Source organism: Leucoraja erinacea, chromosome 2 (assembly GCF_028641065.1).
Source record: "Leucoraja erinacea ecotype New England chromosome 2, Leri_hhj_1, whole genome shotgun sequence".
Lineage (NCBI taxonomy): Eukaryota > Metazoa > Chordata > Chondrichthyes > Rajiformes > Rajidae > Leucoraja > Leucoraja erinaceus.
This window is the reverse complement of record NC_073378.1, coordinates 113658649-113679884: the sequence shown is the minus strand read 5'-3', so window position 1 is coordinate 113679884 and position 21236 is coordinate 113658649. Positions and strand designations below refer to the sequence as shown.

Genomic DNA, 21236 nt, shown 5'->3' with positions numbered 1-21236 from the left:
GGTGTATTAAACCATGAGATGAATAGATCGGGTAGACGCATAGAGTTTATTGCCTAGAGTAGGGGAATTGAGAATCAGAGGACTTAGGTTTAAGGTGAAGGGGGAAGGATTTAATAGGATTCTGAGGGTAACTTTTTCACACAGAAGGTAGCAGGTATAGGGAACGAGCTGCTAGAGGAGGTAGTTGAGACAGGAATTAATGTAATGTTTAAGAAACAATTAGACAGGTAAAGCATGGATTGGACAGGTTTAGAGTGATATGGGCCAAACGCAGGCAGGTCGGTCTAGTGTAGATGGGACATGTTGGTCGGTGTGGACAGGTTGGGCCGAAGAACCTGTTTTCTCGCTGTATCACTCTATAACTCTAATAAATAGTATGTCAACAAATTGGACCAGTTGTACACAATGTTGAGTACTTTTATCAGCCTTACTGCCACAAAAGAGTGTCCAAGAAAGACCATCACTCTTTGTAGGGTACGCTGAACAAACCCTGTTCCAGGCGTACACTGGCCCTGTCCTCGAACTCTATCTCCGTTATATTGACGACTGCACCATGCAGAACTCACTGACTTCATCAACTTCACGACTAATTCCCATCCTGCACTCAAATTCACTTGGACCATCTCCGACACCTCCCTCACCTTTCTTGATCTCACCGTCTCCATCAACTGGCATCTATTACAAACCCACTGATTTACACAACTATTTTGACTACACTTTCCACCCCGCTTCCTGCAAAGATTCTGTCCCCTTCCTCTGCTTCTATGCCGCATCTGTGCCCAAGATGAGGTATTCCATATCAGGACATCCGAGATGTCCTCATTCTTTAGGGAACAGGGGTTCCCCTCTCATATCATAGATGAGGCCCTCACACGTGTCTCCTCGGTACCCCGCAGCTCTGCCCTTGCTCCCCTTGTCGCAACAGAGACAGAGTCCCCCCCAGTCCTTACCTTTCACCCCATCAGCCGTCACATACAACACATAATCCTCCGACAATTTCGCCACCTCCAACTGGATCCCACCACTTCACATCTTCCTATCTCCACCCTTTTCCGCCTTCCGCAGAGACTGTCCCTTCTGCCACCCCCCTTCCTGCAAAGATCCCTTCCCACCCAAATCACGCCGCATCTGTGCCCATGAGGTATTCCATATCTGACATCAGAAGATGCAACACCTTAGGGCTAGGGGCCTCCTCCCTCGACTTTGTGAGGACCTCACACACCTTCCTCGGTAGGCAGAGGTTCACTTGCACTTCCTCCAACCTCATCTACTGTATCCATTGTTCAAGATGAGGACCCTTATACATCAGCGTGACGAAACGTAGACTGGACGTTCGTTTCACTGAATACCTTAGCTCAGTCCGCCTGGACCCGAATCGTCACCTATTCCTTCTCTCCAGAGACGCGACCGCAGAGACTGTCCCTTCTGCAACCCCCCCTGGTTATTTCATTTTATTAAAATCACCCCCTATTTTACCTTCTCCTGCAAAATGCATCTAATGCAATCTAGACATTTAGAAAAGCCTCCATCCCCCCTAAGAGACTTTTCCAGGGACCCCGACAGACCTTTATGGTTAGGAGAGGATATGTATCCTCCAAGTCAGCTAGTGTATCCATGGCATCATGCTCAGCCCTTTTTTGTTTGACTAGATTATACAATAGTTTCTCAACATCATGGCAAAACAATGGAGGTCAGGATTGAAGACACAGGGAACTGTAGAACTGCAGATGCAGTATCTGTGTGGATGAAATGGATAGGCAACGTTTTGTGTCGGGACCCTTTGTCAGAGTGGGTATGTGTTGAATCCCGGGTCACTGCAGATGTGAGCTAGAGGTTCTACCACTATTCAATTTGTGAGCAGGTTCTAGAGACCTTATAGTCTCTGGAAGGCGCTATAGGTGCATCAAATCCAGGACAATCAGACTCAGGAATAGCTGCTTCCCGAGAATTATATCTACCATGAATTCAAATCCACACATTCACTGACTACACCGCCCAACACGGACTTCCATCTGAAGACACAGTATAACTGTATGTACTGCAGTGCAGAATCTGTGTGGTGCACCTATAGGCAACGTTTTGTGTCTCCCTTCCTTTTTCAGAGTGGGTATTGTTTGAATTGTGTAAAATTGTATGTATGCACTGAGTACGAGCAGCTTTCAGTTTCACTGTACATGTATAGTGACAATAAATGGCATATCTATCTAGTCAATTATCCTGCTGTTTTATCTTTTCGCCTTTGTGACAGATTAAGTTGGGCCAAAGGGCCTGTTTCCTGCTAGATGCAGGAAGATTGCTCCCGATGTTGGGGAAGTCCAGGACAAGGGGTCACAGCTTAAGGATAAGGGGGAAATCCTTTAAAACCGAGATGAGAAGAACTTTTTTCACACAGAGAGTGGTGAATCTCTGGAATTCTCTGCCACAGAGGGTAGTCATGGCCAGTTCATTGGCTATATTTAAGAGGGAGTTAGATGTGGCCCTTGTGGCTAAGGGGATCAAAGGGTATGGAGAGAAGGCAGGTACAGGATACTGAGTTGGATGATCAGCCATGATCATATTGAATGGCGGTGCAGGTTCGAAGGACCGAATGGCCTACTCCTGCACCTAATTTCTATGTTTCTATGTTTCCATGTAGTATACTGCATCCAACTCTAAACCTCTAATGTGGAGATGAATAGTTTGATTTTAATTTATTGTCACGTGTCCGGTGAAAAGCATTTGTTGCGTGCGAACCAGTCAGTGGAAAGATAATACATGGTTACCATCGAGCCATTCACAGTGTGCAGATACATGATAAAGGAATAACATGAATAACATTTAGTGCAAGATAAAGTCCAGAAAGTCCAATCAAAGATAGTTCGAGGGTCTCCAATGAGGTGGATGGTAGTTCAGGACTGCTCTCTAGTTGTGGTAGGATGGTTCAGTTGCATGATAACAGCTGGGAAGAAACTGTTCCTAAATTTGGACGTGTGATGTTTTCACACTTCTATACCATTTGCCCGATGGGAGAGGGGAGAAGCGAGAGTGCAGGGTGCAACACGTCCTTGATTATGCTGCTGGCCTTGCCGAGGCAGCGTGACTTGTAAATAGAGTCAACGGGAGGTTGGTTTCTGTGATGGTCTGGGATGCGTCCACAATTCACTGCAAAAAATAGTACATTTACATGTGTTAGTCATTGTGAAAATATCTAGGAGCCAAACACACCACATCATCTAACAAATCATTCATAACTGTGGTAGTAAGTGGAATAGAAGCCAGACTGAACATATTCGGACAGAATGTTTTGTCGGGAATGGGCATAGTGCAATTTGACAAGAACATAGGGAGGGGAGGTACAATTATTCAACAGAATCCTATCAAATTCCTTTGTTACCTATTTTAGCAAAGGCGTTGGTTTGCCTCAAATAATTTCACACTTTGAGCACTCAAGAGTCAGAGTCAGGAAACAGGCCCTTCGGCAAACTTGCCTTTGCCAACCAAGATGCCCCATCTTCACTAGTCCCATCTGCCTGTGTTTGGTACTTATCCCTCTCAATCTTTCCCACCCATTACATATATAAATATTGCATATGTTTGAATTTTATAAAGTAAGAATACTGCTTTGTGAATATTATTGTTGACATGATCAGAACAAAATTTGGTTTTTTTTTGCTATGGTAAAATAATCACAAGGTGACGTAATTCTCACACCCTGACTCTTGCCAAAAAAGTCATCTCTAGTATTTATTTTGATTGCAAATGCTGTAGATTTATTCACAGCCTGTTCAGCCACAATTTGTACTTCCAAACCCACATTTTCTCTATGCAAAATGACCACAACATGATCTCAATGGTCATTAACACTTTTGACATTCTGACACTGAAAGCAAGGCAGTACTGAGACTGAAGATAGGCACAAATGCTGGATTAATTCTATGGGTCAGGCAGTATTTTTGAAGAAAAGGAATAGGTGATGTTTCAAGTCGAGACCTTTCCTCAGAATGAAAGTTATCGGAGGGAGAAACTTAATTCCAGCCCCTATTTCTTTTGCCCGGTGATGTTGCCTGACCCGCTGAGTTTCTCCAGCATTTTGTGTCTATCTTTGGTGTAAAGCAACATCTGCAGTTCCTTTCGACAGCACTGAGACTGCCAATCTTCAGCCCAAGATTGACACCTTCACCTCTGCGCCCCAAATAAATACCTCTCAAACCACCTTCTTGTCGTAACTTCCTCTTACCTTGAAGATTCCACCTTCCTCATTCACCTTTCTTACAAGCCTTTGGCTCATCCAGATCTGCATTCTGTTGGTGCACAAAAAAGCTGGAGAAACTCAGCGGGTGCAGCAGCATCTATGGAGCAAAGGAAATAGGCAACGTTTCAGGCCGAAACCCTTCTCCAACTCTGCATTCTGTTCACATTTTGCTGTAAATCCTCCTCACTTCAAATTGGACCTAAGGATTAAAAAAATTAAATTCAGGTCTCCAATTCCCTATTTTATTGACTTCTTGCAGCATTTGGCTTACTTTACTTTATTGTCAAGTGTGCCAAGGTACAGTGAAAAGGTTTTTTGTTGCATGCTATCCAGTGAAAGACACTTGGATGGGTCCATGGATAGGAAAGGTACAGAGATATGGGCCAAACACAGGCAGGTGGGATTAGTGTGGGGGGCATCTTGGTCGGCATGGGGAAGTTGGGCCAAAGGGTCTGTTTCCTCTCTGTATGACTATGGCAGTTTCTCAGGGATCAGGTAACAATTTCATCATCAATCACAATCACAGCATTTAAAAGACACTGGGACTGGTACATAGATAGGAGGGTTCAGAGGGATAAGGACCAGACGCAGGCAAATGAGACTAGCTTCAATGGGGTATCATGGTTGGCATGGATAGGTTGGGCTGAGGGGCCTGTTTCTGTACTGTATGGTTCTTTTAATTTTGTTTTAGAGATACAGCGCGGAAACGGGCCCTTCGGCCCACCGAGTACACGCCGACCAGCAATTCCAGCACATTAACACTCTCCTACAGACTAGGAACAATTTTACATTTAAGGGCCCACTTATGCGACTTTTCAGCGGATTGTCTGCAACCTTCAAGCTCGGGGGTACTCGCCTGAAAAACCGCGAGCTGGAACGATCGTCAGCATGGAGCACGAAACACGGCAGGCACACCAACACACGCACGCACGCAGCTGAGGCGGGGGCCAGGGAAAGCGGGGGAGCGCTGTCTGAAATTCACATGGTGCAAAGCCAAATTGATACCTGTGATGAATAGGAAGGTTAAAGACGGCTAGCACAGTGTACGGTAAGACCTTTAAAAGAGGGGGGGGGGGGGGGAAAGAAGGAGTGGAGACTCCAGACAACCTCTAATAAGACAGAGATACACAGCTGTGAAGTATAGCGGGCATTTAACATTACTGGTTAGGAGATTTCCTACAGCTACCTCAACTACCTTGGTTCTGAAAACTCATGCTTTCGTTTTTTTCCCCAATGAGCCAATTGACTGGTCAGTAAAGGAGATTTCCTACGGCTACCTCAACTACTTGCATGGGCGACTCCACTACCACTGCACTACGAGTTCAAAAGTATCGATTTTCTCCATGGCGACCAATTTTTGTTGAAAAAATTTGCGCGACCATACTGAGACAGCGAATAGAACTCCCCCCGACCATGAAGGAGACTCACCAGAGACCACCTACAAACATGTGGCGACCAAGTAGCGAGAGCAGAGTCTCCTGAACTCGCAACTAAGGTTGCCTAAGTGGGACAGGCCCTTTATACCAAGCCAATTAACCTACAAACCTGTAGGTCTTTGGAGTAAACTGAAGATCTTGTAGAAAACCCATGCGGTCACGGGGAGAACGTACAAATCCAGTGCAGACAGCACCTGTAATCAGGATCGAACCCGGGTCTCTGGCGCTGCAAGCGCTGTAAGGCAGTAACTCTACCGCTGCGCCATCATGCCGCCCCCTTTATTTATTGATTCCCTCCTTCACTAACATGTGTAACCCTTCCTACAATCGCTGCTGGACTTACAATTCTGGCAATTTCATGCCCTCCCTACCACCACCACATTACAGAGATCCATCCACGCAAGCTAAATATTCATAGAGATGGTGGATGATGCAGAAGGAATCAACACCGTGAAATGAGTTTCTACCAAATGAACCCTCAAACAACTGTTTTCACTCTTTATAACTTTTTAGAAAACGTATGACCAATTAATCCCTTCTTTAGCCCTTAACCTATTTTTCATTGAGTCAGTGCACCCTGGTTGTTTCTTCTGCACCAAGACAGCTATGTGGCAGTCTATATAGCTGTTCAAATGTTCTCCCCTTCCATGGCAGAAGAATTAAATAAGCAATTTAAACTGTTGTTTCACAGAATGGCTGATTAAGTGCCATAGATTGAAAAGCAAACAATTGCTGCTGGCTGGAAATCTGGGAGTGAATGCTGGGAGTACTGACAAAGTCAGGAATCATCAGTATAGAAAGAAACAAAGTTGAAATCTCACATAATTGGCCTTTGTTAAGAACTATAAAGAGTTATAAAACAGACATGTTTCAAGTTGTAATGAGAATGGTGATAATAAATGGTGAATGCGTGATATGGAGGGATGGAGGGGGAGGAGAGAAACCAAGAAAAAGTGGATGACACAGAGGTATTGGCCATTATTATGGCAAACTTGAACAAAACACAAAGTGGCAGAGTAACTCAGCATGTCAGGCAGCATCTGTGGAAGGAATGGATAGGCAACATTTCAGGTCGGGAACCATCTTCAGGATCAATTGCCTGGCGAAGGGAACCAACCCTAAAAGTCACCTAACCATTCTCTCCACAGTTGTTGCCTGACCCGCTGAATTATTCCAAAACTTTGCGTTTTGCTCAAGATTCCAATATCTGCAGTCTCTCATATCTCCATTATGGTAGACTTCCCCTTTTCTTTCAAATTATTTCCTGCATAATATTTACTTACTAACACAGTGACTAGCGTTGATAAGAGTGATTATTCCGATCATTGTGGTCTGATTCCTTTGATCGTTGGCTAAGAAGAGTTTATTCATTTATTGTTTGATAGCCATTATATCTGGAGTAATTCAATTCAAGAGAGTGGGATTTCAAACATGGGCTTTAATAATTCTTACTTAATTATTTCTTCGGTTGAGAAAAACCAAACATAATTTCTTGAAATGAAAGAAATAATTTAGCTGGTGCCCTGCATAAACATCCTCATCAGGATTAGATTCTCATTCTTTTCCAGTGGATGATTGAAACAAATACGAATTATGGTCTCAGCTTAAAGCAGGGAATATGATATTTCATTTAAAGGATTATAATATTTTGTTCTGCAGAAGCACATTTAAAAATAGACATCTCCATGGATATAAGTTCACAAGTGTTCAGTTGGGTTGAGTGCATCTGTTTCAGGGGAATGTACTGACCCCAAAGAAACTGAACTGCCCAAAAGATATACGTATATAATCTTGATTGGTTTTTCTTTCAAATTTGATGCAAAGGGGTTCATAACTCTGGAAATATCATAGCTACCAAGTGACCCGATACGAGTCTTCAAGAATAGGAAATGGTTTGACAAGGTAGGCATTGAGATGATGTTACCCTTCTAAGATCATAAATATCTCACTAGTAAATCCAAAAGGAATTCAGAAGGGTGGATCTCATTACTCCCGGTAATAATTGAGGCAGAGTGGTTTTGGAAAAATGGAAAAGAAATGCAGAGGAGGAAAAGCATTTGTATCTGGTTACATGTAATAACTAAGGAACAACTGTTGTAGACCAACTTAAATAATGAAACTTGCATTGGCAATATATTTTTACAATATCAACAATACACTTTTTTAAAAGAGGCTTTTAAAATGTTGATACTGTGCAGTCTACTGACTAATTGCATGTGTTTATGGATAAGGAAAGACTATGTTAATCAGTGAAGTTACACTTTCAAATTTTCTTGAAGCATATGAGACCATTCAGCCCATCATGTGCATGCTGGCTCTCAAAAGCATCTCATTACTACCCTTTCACACTTATTTCCCTGAAACTTACTCTCTCATCTCCCCTCTGATTCTTTGCCGCCATCTAATTACACTGGGAGTAATTTATAATGTCAGTGAACCGCAGAACAAACACATGGTCGGCAAATGGGTTGAAATTGGCACACTCCAGGAAGTTCATAGGGAGAATGTGATAACTGCACTGAGGTCAGGATTAAATCCAGTTTGCTGCTGCTGTGAGATAGTGGCACAATCTGCCACGCTACTGTGGAGGCAAATGAGAAAACCCACATAAGTGAAAATGTGGGCAGAAATTAGTGACTTTGAATGTGCAAACATTATTTTACTGTTATTACAGTTGCAAAGGTGCCTTCCATTTAGGAATTCAGCTAAACCTATGACAACATAGTTCATGTTGAACTAAATTCTGTTAGTCGTCTTATTAGGTGAGGAAACAAAAGATGCGGTAGGAGGCAGCAGAACTAGGAACTAAAGTCAGATTAGTCAGATGTTGGGGTACCAGCAAACTGAAGAGGTACAGATAGCAATGAAACAAATGATTACCAATAATATTCATATATAAAAGGGATATAAATATTGGAAAAAAGGTCTGAAGGATTCCCAACCCAAAACATCACCTAGCCATGTCCTCCAGAGATGCTGCCTGACCTGCTGAATTACTTTGTTTGTTTTTGTTACTTAGTTTGTTTCTTTTTTTATTAACCAGCATCAGCAATTTCTTGTTTCTCATGAAGTGGCCCCGAGGTCATTCCGCTCCCCGACACCTCCGCTGCGACATGTGCTCGGGCCCTCGCGGCCCACTGGTGTTCCTGCTGAAATCTCTACCGACCGTGGTGCTCAGTTCACCTCTGCCCTGTGGTCACATGACTGTGTACCATCCTCAGGCTAACGGCTTGGTTGAGCGGTTTCACCAGCATCTGAAGTCCGCGTTGAAAGCGCGGCTCACGGGCCCAGTTTGGGTGGATGAGTTGCCATGGGTGTTGCTGGGGATCCGCACTTAGGAAAACAGATCATGGTTGATAACTATAGATGTGACATTGTACATAGAGCTATAGAAAATGGAAACAAGCCCTTCAGCCCAATTTGCCCATGCCGATCAAGGTGTCCTCTCTACACTAGTCCCACCTGACTGCTTTTGGCCATATCCCCCTAAACCTTTCCTAGCCATGTACCTGGCCAAGTGTCTTTTAAATGTTGTTACATTTAAAGTCTAACATATGTATGGACAGAACCTGCAATTCATTTCTAACAAGTAACTTAAAGACTTGTTAGACACAAAAAGCTGGAGTAACTCAGCGGGTGATGCAGCATCTCTGGCTTTTTCAGACTTAACGTCAGAATCATCTTGAGCCAAAGCGTCATGTATTATTTTTCTCCAGAGATGTTGTCCGACCCACTGAGTTACTCCAGTTTTTTGTGTCCACCCTCGGTTTAAACCAGCATTTGCAGTTCTTTCCTACACATGTATGAACAGGAGTCTTGAGCTGGTTTGGTATCATTGCAAGGGAGGAGCCTGCATTCAGAACTCAATACAAGTTGCCAGTAAGGAGTAATATTGAGACAGATTGTAAGGACTGATCTGTCTGTTGTTCTTTAAAGAAGCAGTCTCCACATTATATTTTCCAATATAATTATATAAATACTGAAGTTCCTGTAACATCCCCAATTCAACTGACATGAAAACTGGCGCATTTACCTATTTCCTTACGTATTGATTTTGCTAAATGAATGTTGAAATGTGGGGAGGCGGGTGGGTGTAGAACCTTAAAGTGAAAATTATGGGGACAAAAAACAGTTCAAAGATTAGATGAAGAGATAAAGTACCCGGTGGAGCATAAACCTTTACCACTTGGACCAAATGGCCAGCTTCAGCAAAAAGTTTCATACAATACTCTCACCCCAACTAACTTCAAGAAGGTCTTATCATCATATACGCACCCATACAGAACAATTAAATTCTTACTTGTAGCAGCAACACCACAGGGGTATGTTTTTAAACACAGTACTCAATGAATAACATAATAAACACACAAAGATAAGTTCAATAAATAAAAAAAGTATAAAAGCAAAACGAAAGGAAGTGCATGGGGCAACCCAGGGGATAATTCGAGTGCTTCCAGTGATGTTGTCCAGTTTGCAGAAAGTTGTCCTCCTCCCTGTGTGTTTGTCTTTTCCCGCCCACGTCCGCACGCTGCTCGCGCCTGCGCTCTGGCGCAGTAGCTGTAAGCCGGGAACTATGTAACAAGATTTTGCAACAAAGAGTTCCAGGACTTTGCTACATCTGCAACGTTAGCCATGGATTGGAAACGCGGTTCAAAGAGCGTCCTTCTGGAAGACGAGTGCAACCAGGTAAGATGCGAGACTTGCTGAGCTGAAGTATGAAAGCGTAAAGGAGGGGGGCGGGGCGGGGGAAAGTTTTGTATTTACATGAGCAGCTCCTCGTTGCTGCTTGAGGAAGTGAGTTGAGCGTTGCTTCTGAGAATGTGCTGCTGTCTAATTACACTGCTGCGTGCAAGTGAGCACTTCAGAGCCGAGACTTTGTACTTGACCCCTCCTCCCCCATCGGTAAATTGTTCCCATGGGGGTCAAACGAGGACCCGGGGAGGGAAGGGATGACTAGGTCTATGCAGTGGTACCATGGAATCTGGTTATACCATACAGTACTAGTTCAACGAGGCTTAAAGCGAAAACAATTTAACAGTAGTCAAATAGTGGAAAATTATTATTTTTCCACCCATTATCATTCAGTCACTGTCGACCTCTATCGTTTCTCTGATGCACTTTAATCTGTCCAGCTGTATGAAATTTAGACTATATATTTACACATCTTCTCATCTCTTGGGTACTTTGTATCAGGGTTTACGGAGAGAAGGCAGGAGAAAGGGGTTCAGAGGAAAAGATAGATCAGCCATGATTTAATGGTACACAAAAATGCTGGTGAAACTCAGCAGGTGCAGCAACATCTATGGAGCGAAGGAAATAGGCAACGTTTCGGGCCGAAACCCTTCTTCAGTCTCGGCCCGAAACGTTGCCTATTTCCTTCGCTCCATAGATGCTGCTGCACCCGCTGAGTTTCGCCAGCATTTTTGTGTACCTTCGATTTTCCAGTATCTGCAGTTCCTTCTTAAACCGCCATGATTTAATGGCGGAGTAGACTTGATGGGCCGAATGGCCTAATTCAGCTCCTAGAACTTATGAACTTCAGAAGAGATAGACTGGAATTCCAGGCTTTGCATTAAAGTGTAAGAGGAGGAGGAGGATATTCAGCCACTTTAGCTTGCACTGGCAATCGGTTCACTGTGGTTGAGACGTATAATCGTTTCATTTACCTGGCTTGGCTCGTTTCCCACAGTAAACCAGCAAACAAATCCCTATTGGAGTTAGTCATGAAAGCACATATTGTCAGATCGTTCAGAGTGTTTTGGACGAAGGAGAGAATTCCAGCTTTCTACAGAAAGTTGGATAAATAAGCCATGGTTTTTCAGATTGGCAAACTGCAACGGATGGGATGCCTCAGGGACGAATGCGGGAGCCTCAACTATTTCAAGCCGAGGATATACCAAATACAGCACTAGGAACAGGCCCTTCAGCCCGCAATGTCCATGCTGAACCTGATGTCAAGTTAAACTAATCTCTGCCTGCATAAGATCTATATCCCTCCATTCGTTGCATATCCACGTGGCCTCTATTATATCTGCCTCCACTACCGCCTCTGGCAGCACGTTCCGGGCATCACTACCCTATGTGTAAAAATATGAATTTGCCCCACACATCAGCTTTAAACTTTGACTTTTTAACCTTAAAGCCTTGCCCTCTAATCTTTGACATTTCCACCATGGGGAATATGTTTCTGAGCAACAATTTCATATTGTCTCCCGATACCTGAATCTCTTATAAATATCAAATATATGTCGTTCTCTGCTTTCGATGTATAAAATGGCTGCTTTGGGTAGAGAATTGCAGAAGAGACTGGTAAAGATTCATATCTCTTTGAGAAGAGAAATCCCTCCTATTTGTTCAATGATTCTACCGAGGGATATGTCAAACACTGGTTTAATGGGATCAGCTTAGATAGTGCATCTTGGTCAGCGTGGATAAGTTGGACCAAGTGACCTGTTTCCATGCTGTATTGTTCTATGGACAACTATTTATTCTGAAATTATGCCATTTTCTCTCCAGATAGTCACTCTGCAGCCCTGTAGGAAAATGTACTCACACCGTCCACCCTGTCAATCTCCCTCAGAAATGTAATGTTTCGTTAAGATAACCTCTCACTCTTCCAACCTGCATTGAGTATTGGCCCAACAACCTCTCCTCAGACATCATCTCGTTCAGGTCAGGGATCAGCCCTGTCAACCTTCTCTGAACTGCCATATGGATAATGGGGAAAATAGAATAAACCAAATATAATCTTCAATTTAATTCGCAGGGTGAGGGTAGTGTTGCAAGTGGTTTGTGAAATAAATTTTATTTGTTTTGCAAAAATGGAAATAACTCAAGGTATGGCAAAAATGTGTGGGAAACTATGGGGGGGGAGGGGGGTGGTGCTTGTAAGTATTCTCATTCTCAAAAGCATTTTCTTTCTTGGTGTTTGCCAAATTGGATTGCCAAATGTTCTGTTGAGTAGTTGCAGTTTATTTTATAGTTGGTACACACCACAAACACACTCAGGCGGCAAGGCAGCGCAGTGGTAGAGTTGCTCCTTTACAGCGCTTGCAATGCCGGAGGCCCAGGTTCAATCTAGATCCCGTATATGGATGCTGTCTGTACGGAGTTTGTACATTCTCCCCGTGACCGCGTTGGTTTTCTCTGAGATCTTCGGTTTCCTCCCACACTCCAAAGACGCACAGGTACATAGGTAAATTAGCTTGGTAAATGTAAACATTTTCCTTAGTGTGTGTGTGTGTGTGTAGGACAGTGTTAATATATGAGGATCGCTGATCGGCACAGACTTGGTGGGCCGAAGGGCGTGTTTCCACGCTGCGTCTCTAAACCAAACACTATGACCACAGTGCTATGGTGCTGGTTTAAAAAAAAAGGTTCAATTGACGAATATGGATAGTTTTGATTAGTTTAATTTTGTTATCGTCATGTGTCCTAAGGTACAGTGAAAATCTTTTTGCTGTGTACTCACTTACCAGTAATATGTCCACCAATATACAATTTGATTTCATTAATGCCACTCCGTTGCAGATCTCACTCATACAGTCTGTAACGGTATAGCTTGGACCCAATAGCAGCACAGAATCAGGCAGGTATAATTGGTAATGAACCATATAACGATACTGTAACACAGAGTAGTAACACAGGAATGGGTACACCGTACTCACACAGAGGCTCAGGATTGAGCGAGGGTTCCGAAGAGGGGCAGGCAGGAGACGTAGTCGGGGTAGCGGAAGGTCCGGTAACCAGGAGATCCAACACACGACGCAAACAAACCAGCGAGGGACAGACGAAAGGAGAGTCGAAGTCGGGCAGGAAGTCGAGGAGCCGTTGCAGGGATACACCAAACAGCCCAGGAGAGAGGCGGACAGAAACCAGGAGGTCAGGGACAGAAGGCTGAGGTGCTATCCGGGAAGACAACAGGACGGACGCAGGCAGGTTCGAATCCGTGTAGGCAGTCGGGAAATCGCTGGAGAGTCTTGCATGAATGTCGAGAACAATCTGGCACTGTGTGAACGGTGAGGAGAGTCTATATACCGGGTTAATAGGTGATCAGAGGCAACTGAGTGCAACAGGTGAGGAGAGTTAGGCTGATGAGGGGAGTGGCAGGCAGGCAGGTGAGGAGAAGGAGGGACCGGTGGAAAAGTACTGGGAGGTGAAGTGGATGAGAATGAGGAGAGGGCAGACTGTGACAGAACCCCCCCCCCCCCCCTCAAGGGACGGCTCCTGACGTCCCAAAACAAAACAAAAAACAATAAAGAAAATAAACCCAATCCCACGCAGAGTTGGGTGGGAGGAGGGGGACCGGAGGAGGGCTAATATTCGTCCGAGACATCCATGTCCGCATCCTCCTCCATGGCATCAGAGGAAAGCTCCGTCTCGTCGTCACTGGGCGCCTCAGACGGAAGAGGGGACAGAGTCTCAGGGGCGGCGACCCCTCTAGGAGTGGCGGACTTGGACGGCTGGTCGGGATGACGCCGGTGAAACTCCCTGATGAGGGAGGCGTCCAGGATGTGTCGAGCAGGAACCCAGGACCTCTCCTCTGGACCGTAACCCTCCCAATCGACCAGGTATTGGAGACCCCTCCCGCGACGGCGGGAGCGCAGGAGGCGGTGCACCGTAAATGCGGGGCCTCCGTCGATGAGACGAGGAGGTGGAGGAGGAGGGACTGCGGGGACCAGGGAGCTCTCCCGGACTGGCTTTACTCTGGACACGTGGAACGTAGGATGGACCCGCATGGAACGAGGCAACTTGAGCCTCACAGCCGCTGGGTTGATGACCTTCTGGATCTCAAAGGGACCGATGAACTTGGGTGCCAACTTCTTGGACTCCACCCTCAAGGGAAGGTCCCGGGTCGACAGCCACACCTTCTGGCCCGCGAGGTAGGTGGGGGCCTGGGTGCGGTGACGGTTGGCAGCCGTGGCGTAACGGTCCACGGAGCGGAGAAGAGCCGCCCTGGCTTGGGTCCACGTCCTGCGGCAGCGACGAATGAAGGCCTGGACGGACGGGCAGGAAACCTCTTTCTCCAGCGCCGGGAACAGTGGAGGCTGGAACCCGTAGGCACACTGGAAAGGGGAGAGCCCAGTGGCCGAGCTTGTCAGGGTGTTGTGGGCGTACTCCACCCACAACAACTGCTGGGACCAGGAGGAGGGATGCTTGGACACCATACACCGCAGCGCCGTCTCCATCTCCTGATTCTTCCTTTCAGTTTGGCCGTTGGACTGGGGATGAAATCCGGACGTCAGACTCACGGTGGCCCCCACAAGCGTGCAGAACTCCCTCCAGAACACAGAGGCAAACTGGGGTCCCCGGTCGGAGACCACATCGACGGGGAGACCATGGAGCCTGAAGACGTGGAGTAACATGAGCTCGGCCGTTTCCTTGGCTGACGGAAGCTTGGGCAGGGGCACGAAGTGAGCCATCTTGCTAAATCTATCGACCACGGTCAGGATGGTGGTGTGACCACTGGATGGGGGCAGGCCGGTAACGAAGTCCAGGGAGATGTGGGACCATGGTCGATGGGGTACAGGCAGTGGAAGCAGATGACCCGCAGGAGCTTGGTGTGAGACCTTGTGCTGGTTGCAAACGGGACAGGCGTTGACAAACTCCCGAGTGTCCTCCTCCAGCGATGCCCACCAGAACCTCCGTAGCACCATCTCCTTGGTCCGCTGAATGCCGGGATGACAGGTGAGTCGAGAGCTGTGGGCCCACTGAAGGACGTCGGACCGCAGGGCAGAAACCACAAACAGGCGATCAGGAGGGCATGCGCTGGGTCCCGGCTGGTTCTCCAAGGCCGCCTTGACCTTCTCCTCCACTTCCCAGGTGAGGGAGGCAACCCTGTGCGAGGACGGGAGGATGGTCTTGGGGCCAGAGGCAGGCTCCTCCTTCGCCAAGAACTGCCGAGAGAGGGCATCGGGCTTCACGTTGCGGGACCCAGGTCGGTAGGAGAGGGAGAAGTTGAAGCGGGTGAGGAAGAGAGACCAGCGGGCCTGACGAGAGTTGAGCCTCTTGGCTGACTGGAGGTATTCAAGGTTCTTGTGGTCAGTCCAAACCAAGAAAGGCTGCTCGGTTCCCTCCAACCAGTGACGCCATTCCTCCAACGCCAACTTAACCGCCAACAGTTCTCGGTTGCCAATGTCATAATTCCTCTCAGCAGGGGTCAGGCGTCGGGAGAAGAAGGCGCATGGATGGAGCTTCTGGTCCCCGGCAGCCCGCTGGGACAGAACAGCTCCCACCCCCACGTCGGAGGCGTCCACCTCCACCACGAACTGTCTCTCTGAGTCCGGAACTTGGAGGATGGGGGCCGATGTAAACCGTGTCTTGAGTGTCTGAAAAGCTTCGTCGGCCGCGGCAGACCACCGGAACGGAACCTTGGAGGAGGTGAGTGCCGTGAGGGGTGCGGCCACAGTACTGTAGCCACGGATGAACCGTCGGTAAAAATTGGCGAACCCCAGGAACCTTTGGAGCTGCTTGCGGGAGTCAGGAACAGGCCAGGTGGTGACAGCAGAGACCTTAGCGGGGTCCATCTTGATGTTCCCTTGGCCAACGATGTATCCTAGGAAGGAGACTGACGGGGAGTGAAACTCGCACTTCTCAGCTTTAACGAAGAGCGAGTTCTCCAGGAGCCGATGTAGAACTGCCTGGACGTGGTGTACGTGTTCCTCCTTGGTCCGTGAAAAGATGAGGATGTCATCAATATAGACGAACACGTACTTGTTCAACATGTCCCTGAGAACGTCATTGACCAAAGCCTGGAAGACGGCCGGGGCGTTGGTGAGGCCAAAGGGCATCACCAGGTATTCGTAATGTCCCGTGGGAGTGTTGAAGGCGGTCTTCCACTCATCTCCCTCTTTGATGCGGACCAAGTGGTAGGCGTTGCGTAGATCCAACTTCGAAAAGATGGTGGCCCCCTCCAGGAGCTCGAAAGCAGAGGAGATGAGTGGGAGAGGGTAGCGATTCTTCACCGTGATGCCGTTGAGCCCCCGGTAATCTATGCAGGGACGCAGAGATTTGTCCTTCTTCTCCACGAAGAAGAACCCAGCCCCAGCAGGAGACGAGGAGGGACGGATGAGACCAGCAGCCAAGGAGTCGTTTATGTATTTCTCCATGGCGCCTCTCTCAGGGGCGGACAGGGAGTAAAGGCGACCCCTAGGAGGAGCGGAACCAGGCAGGAGGTCTATGGCGCAGTCATAGGGCCGATGAGGAGGAAGGGAGGTGGCCCTAGACTTGCTAAAAACCTCCCCAAAGTCATGGTACTCGGCTGGGACCCCCGTCAGATCTGGAGCAGAACTGGAGCAGGTGGCCGGTTGAGGAGCTGAGGCTTGCTTCAGGCACACTTGGTGGCAGGAAGGGCTCCAACCCAAGATGACCCCCGTCCTCCAGTCGATGTTGGGGTTGTGTCGCCGAAGCCAGGGGTAACCCAGGATGAGGGGAAGACGGGGAGACTGCAGGATGTGGAACTGGATGTTCTCATGGTGATTACCAGACAGGAGCATGCGCACTGGGACCGTCTGGTGAAAAACAGTCCCCAAGAGATGGCCGTCGAGGGCATTGGCGGGAACAGGTTTAGGCAGGGGAACACCACTGATGCCTAGCTGATGGGCTAGATCCATGTCCATAAGATTAATGTCACAACCCGAGTCTATGACGGTGGCGAGGGTGTGAGAACCATCAGACAACAGCAGACGGGCATGACAAAGAGGGCGTCGGGCAGAGGAAAGTTCAGAGGTTCGACTCACCAGTAATTCCTCCGCTACTGGCGAGTCTGGCCCTTTTACTGGACACTTGGAGATGTAATGACCCGCCAGGCCACAGTAGAGACAGAGGTTCCCCCGACGCCGACGTTCCCGTTCCTCGGGGGTGAGACTGGTGCGACCCACCTGCATGGGTTCGGGTTGCCTCGACGGTTGCCCCGACGAGGGTAGTCCAGTCTCCGGAGGAAAACGAGCTTGGGTGGATAGCTGGCGGACCGCCTGTCCCTGTCGCCTCTCCCGACGTCTCGCCAGGATGCGTCGGTCCAGACGGGTCGTTAGCTCGATAAGCCCATCCAGAGAAGAAGGAAGGTCGTGGGACACCAACTCATCCTTGATATCGTCATTCAAGCCCAGCAAGAAAGCGTCACACTGGGCCGGGGCGTTCCAATCACTCTGACGGGCCCTGGTGCGAAAGTTGATGGCGAAGTCAGCGACGCTCTGGTTCCCCTGGCTCAACCCCAGCAGACCTCCCGCAGCGTCCGGACCCATCGAAACCTCACCGAACACCTTGCGAAGCTCCGCGGCGAAGGCCTGGAAAGAGGAGCAAGCCGGCGTGCGTCGCTCCCATTCAGCCGTTCCCCACAGCCGAGCTCTGCCAGTCAGGTGATTAATGGTAAACGCCACTCTCGCCGCTTCCTGGGCGAAGGTGTAGGGCTGTAGGGCGAAGAGAATGGAACAGTTCGTGATGAATGGGTTGCAGCCCTCCGGGTCTCCAGCGTAGCGCTCCGGGGTTCCCACCCGGGGCTCAGGTGATGGTCCTGGCGGACCGGGAGCTGGTGCTGTCGGAGCCGGAGGCGAAGCCTGGGGTGTAGCCTGGGCGAGGGTGGTCGTCAGCTGTTGGACCTGGGTGGCTAGTGCAACCAATGCCTGCTCATGGCTTGACACAGCCTGTCGAACCTCGGAGTTGGAGGCAGTGAGCATAGCTTCGTGCTGCAGGAGCGTGTGCTCAATCCTCTCGAAGCGGTTTGACGGAGACGTTGTGTGCGCTGAGTCCATTGTTGGCCAGATTGTACTGTAACGGGTATAGCTTGGACCCAATAGCAGCACAGAATCAGGCAGGTATAATTGGTAATGAACCTTATAACGATACTGTAACACAGAGTAGTAACACAGGAATGGGTACACCGTACTCACACAGAGGCTCAGGATTGAGCGAGGGTTCCGAAGAGGGGCAGGCAGGAGACGTAGTCGGGGTAGCGGAAGGTCCGGTAACCAGGAGATCCAACTCACGATGCAAACAAACCAGCGATGGACAGACGAAAGGAGAGTCGAAGCCAGGCAGGTAGTCGAGGAGCCGTTGCAGGGATACACCAAACAGCCCAGGAGAGAGGCAGACAGAAACCAGGAGGTCGGGGACAGAAGGCTGAGGTGCTATCCGGGAAGACGACAGAACGGAATGGTCAGGGGCAGGCAGGTTCGAATCCATATAGGCAGTCAGGAAATCGCTGGAGAGTCTTGCATGAATGCTGAGAACAATCTGGCACTGTGTGAACGGTGAGGAGAGTCTATATACCGGGTTAATAGGTGATCAGAGGCAACTGAGTGCAACAGGTGAGGAGAGTTAGGCTGATGAGAGGGGAGTGGCAGGCGAGGAGAAGGAGGGACCGGTGGAAAAGTACTGGGAGGTGAAGTGGATGAGAATGAGGAGAGGGCAGACTGTGACACAGTCTTGTTACAAACTTAGACAAAGTACTGAAATCCAAACCCTTTTGACAGAATGTGGCATCAAGTACTCCAAGTAAAATCAAGCCAATGGAGAAACTCTGGTTTTTGTTATGGAAACATAGAAAATAAGTGCAGGAGGAGGCCATTCGACCCTTCGAGCCAGCACCGCCATTCATTTTGATCATGGCTGATCATCCCCTATCAATAACCCATGCCTGCCTTCTCCCCATATCCCTTGACTCCACTGGTCCCTAGAGCTCTATCTAACTCTCTCTTAAATCCATCCAGTGACTTGGCCTCCACTGCCCTCTGTGGCAGGGAATTCCATAAATCCACAATTCTCTGGGTGAAAAAGTTTTTTCTCACCTCTGTCTTAAATTAACTCCCGTTTATTCTAAGACTGTGGCCCCTGGCTCTGGACTCACCCAACATTGGGAACATTTATCTGGCATCTAGCTTGTCCAGTCCTTTTATAATTTTATATGTTTCTATAAGATTCACCCTCATCCTTCTAAACTCCAGTGACTACAAGCCTAGTCTTTTCAATCTTTCCTCATATGACAGTCCCGCCATCCCAGGGATCAATCTCATGAACCTACGCTGCACTGCTTCAATCACAAGGATGTCCTTCCTCAAATTAGCAGACCAAAACTGTACACAATACTCCAGATGTGGTCTCACCAGAGCCCTATACAACTGCAGAAGAACCTCTTTACTCCTATACTGAAATCCTCTTCTTCACTGCCTGCTGTACCTGCACGCCAACTTTCAGTGACTGGTGTACAAGGACACCCAGGTCTCGCTGTACCTCCCCCTTACCTAACCTAACCCCATTGAGATAATAATCTGCCCCCTTGTTGTTCCCGCCAAAGTGGATAACCTCACATTTATCTATATTATGCTGCATCTGCCACGCATCTGCCCACTCACTCAACCTGTCCAGGTCACCCTGCAACCTCCTAACATCCTCTTCACAATTCAAACTGCCACCCAGCTTTGTGTCATCCGCAAACTTGCTAATGTTGCTCCTAATTCCCTCTTCCAAATCATTAATATATATGGTATCTGGCTATCATCTTAGTTGCTTTACCTTCTGTCCATCATTAGGTCAGACGTGGGGATGTGTATTGCTGATTGAATAGCGTTTAGTTCTATTCACAATTCCATTGGAAATCTAATAGTTTACTCTCACATGCAGAGTCAGTGAAAAGACTATACATGACTACAACCAAGCCATCCACAGAGTGCAGAACCAGGATAAAAAGTATAATGTTTAGTGCAAGATAAAGCCCAGTTAAGTATAATTAAATGAGGTCAATGAGATGTATATTCATCCAGAAATGTCAAGTAAATAAATGATCTGGGCCTTCATCATTCACACATGTCTACACTCACACATTGTCAAGAAACCAACAAGAGCTTTGGATACAACCAGGATGTGGGACCAGAAAATCTCCCAGAAGTTGTGCCCTAGACCAGCACTGGACAACCACCTCTAGCCAAGCTGTTCCTGTACTGTTACAACACTGACGTCTAGCCAAATGTGTGGAAAGTTGCCAATTAAGCCCTGTTCACTAACGTAGGACTAATCCAATCTTGCTAATTATTGCCCAATCAGTTGACCCTCAATCTTCAGCAATATAATAGTAGCCGCCATCAACTGTGCTATCGTGTGGCACTTACTTATTAATAGCCAATTCATCAATTGTGGGGGCGGCACAGCGGTAGAGTTGCTGCATTACAGCACCAGCAACCCAGGTTCGATCCTAACCATGTGTGCTGTCTATGCGGAGTTTGTATGTTCTCCCTGTGACCGTGTGGGTTTTGTCCAGGTGCTCCGGTTACCTCTCACACTCCAAAGCCGCACAGGTTTGTAGGTTAACTGTGCCGCCCAAATATGAGGAGCAGATAAGACATACAAGCAGAATCAGGCCATTCGGCCCATTGAGTCTGCTCTGTCATTCAATCATGGCTGATCTATCTTTCCATCTTAACCCCATTCTCCTGCCTTTTCCCCGTAAACATTGACGCCACTAATGGGGTGATGTCCATGGAGCTTGCTGCTGAGAGATATGTTTTGTCATCACAGAAGCCAGATACAGGTTCTAAAATATTTCTGTGTCTAAGGGACCTGCTTAAAATACATTGTCT

General features: G+C 47.6%; 1 protein-coding gene and 1 long non-coding RNA gene across 2 annotated transcripts in view; one reads left to right on the top strand and one right to left on the bottom strand.

Annotated features, from left to right (window-relative positions):
• Positions 1–2211: 2211 nt before the first annotated feature.
• Positions 2212–10168, bottom strand: LOC129714409 (uncharacterized). The gene is made up of 3 exons (XR_008726349.1): positions 9968–10168; positions 4217–4430; positions 2212–3141 (listed from the first exon to the last, which is right to left on the bottom strand). It is a non-coding gene; the product is annotated as an uncharacterized LOC129714409 (long non-coding RNA).
• Positions 10169–10198: 30 nt separating this feature from the next.
• Positions 10199–21236, top strand: part of LOC129714375 (5'-AMP-activated protein kinase subunit gamma-2) — a 376688-nt gene continuing 365650 nt past the window's right edge. Inside the window, exon 1 of the mRNA XM_055663955.1 lies at positions 10199–10353. Within this exon, the coding sequence (XP_055519930.1) occupies positions 10300–10353 (54 nt within the window). The 5' untranslated portion in view covers positions 10199–10299. The remainder of the gene's footprint in view (positions 10354–21236) is intronic.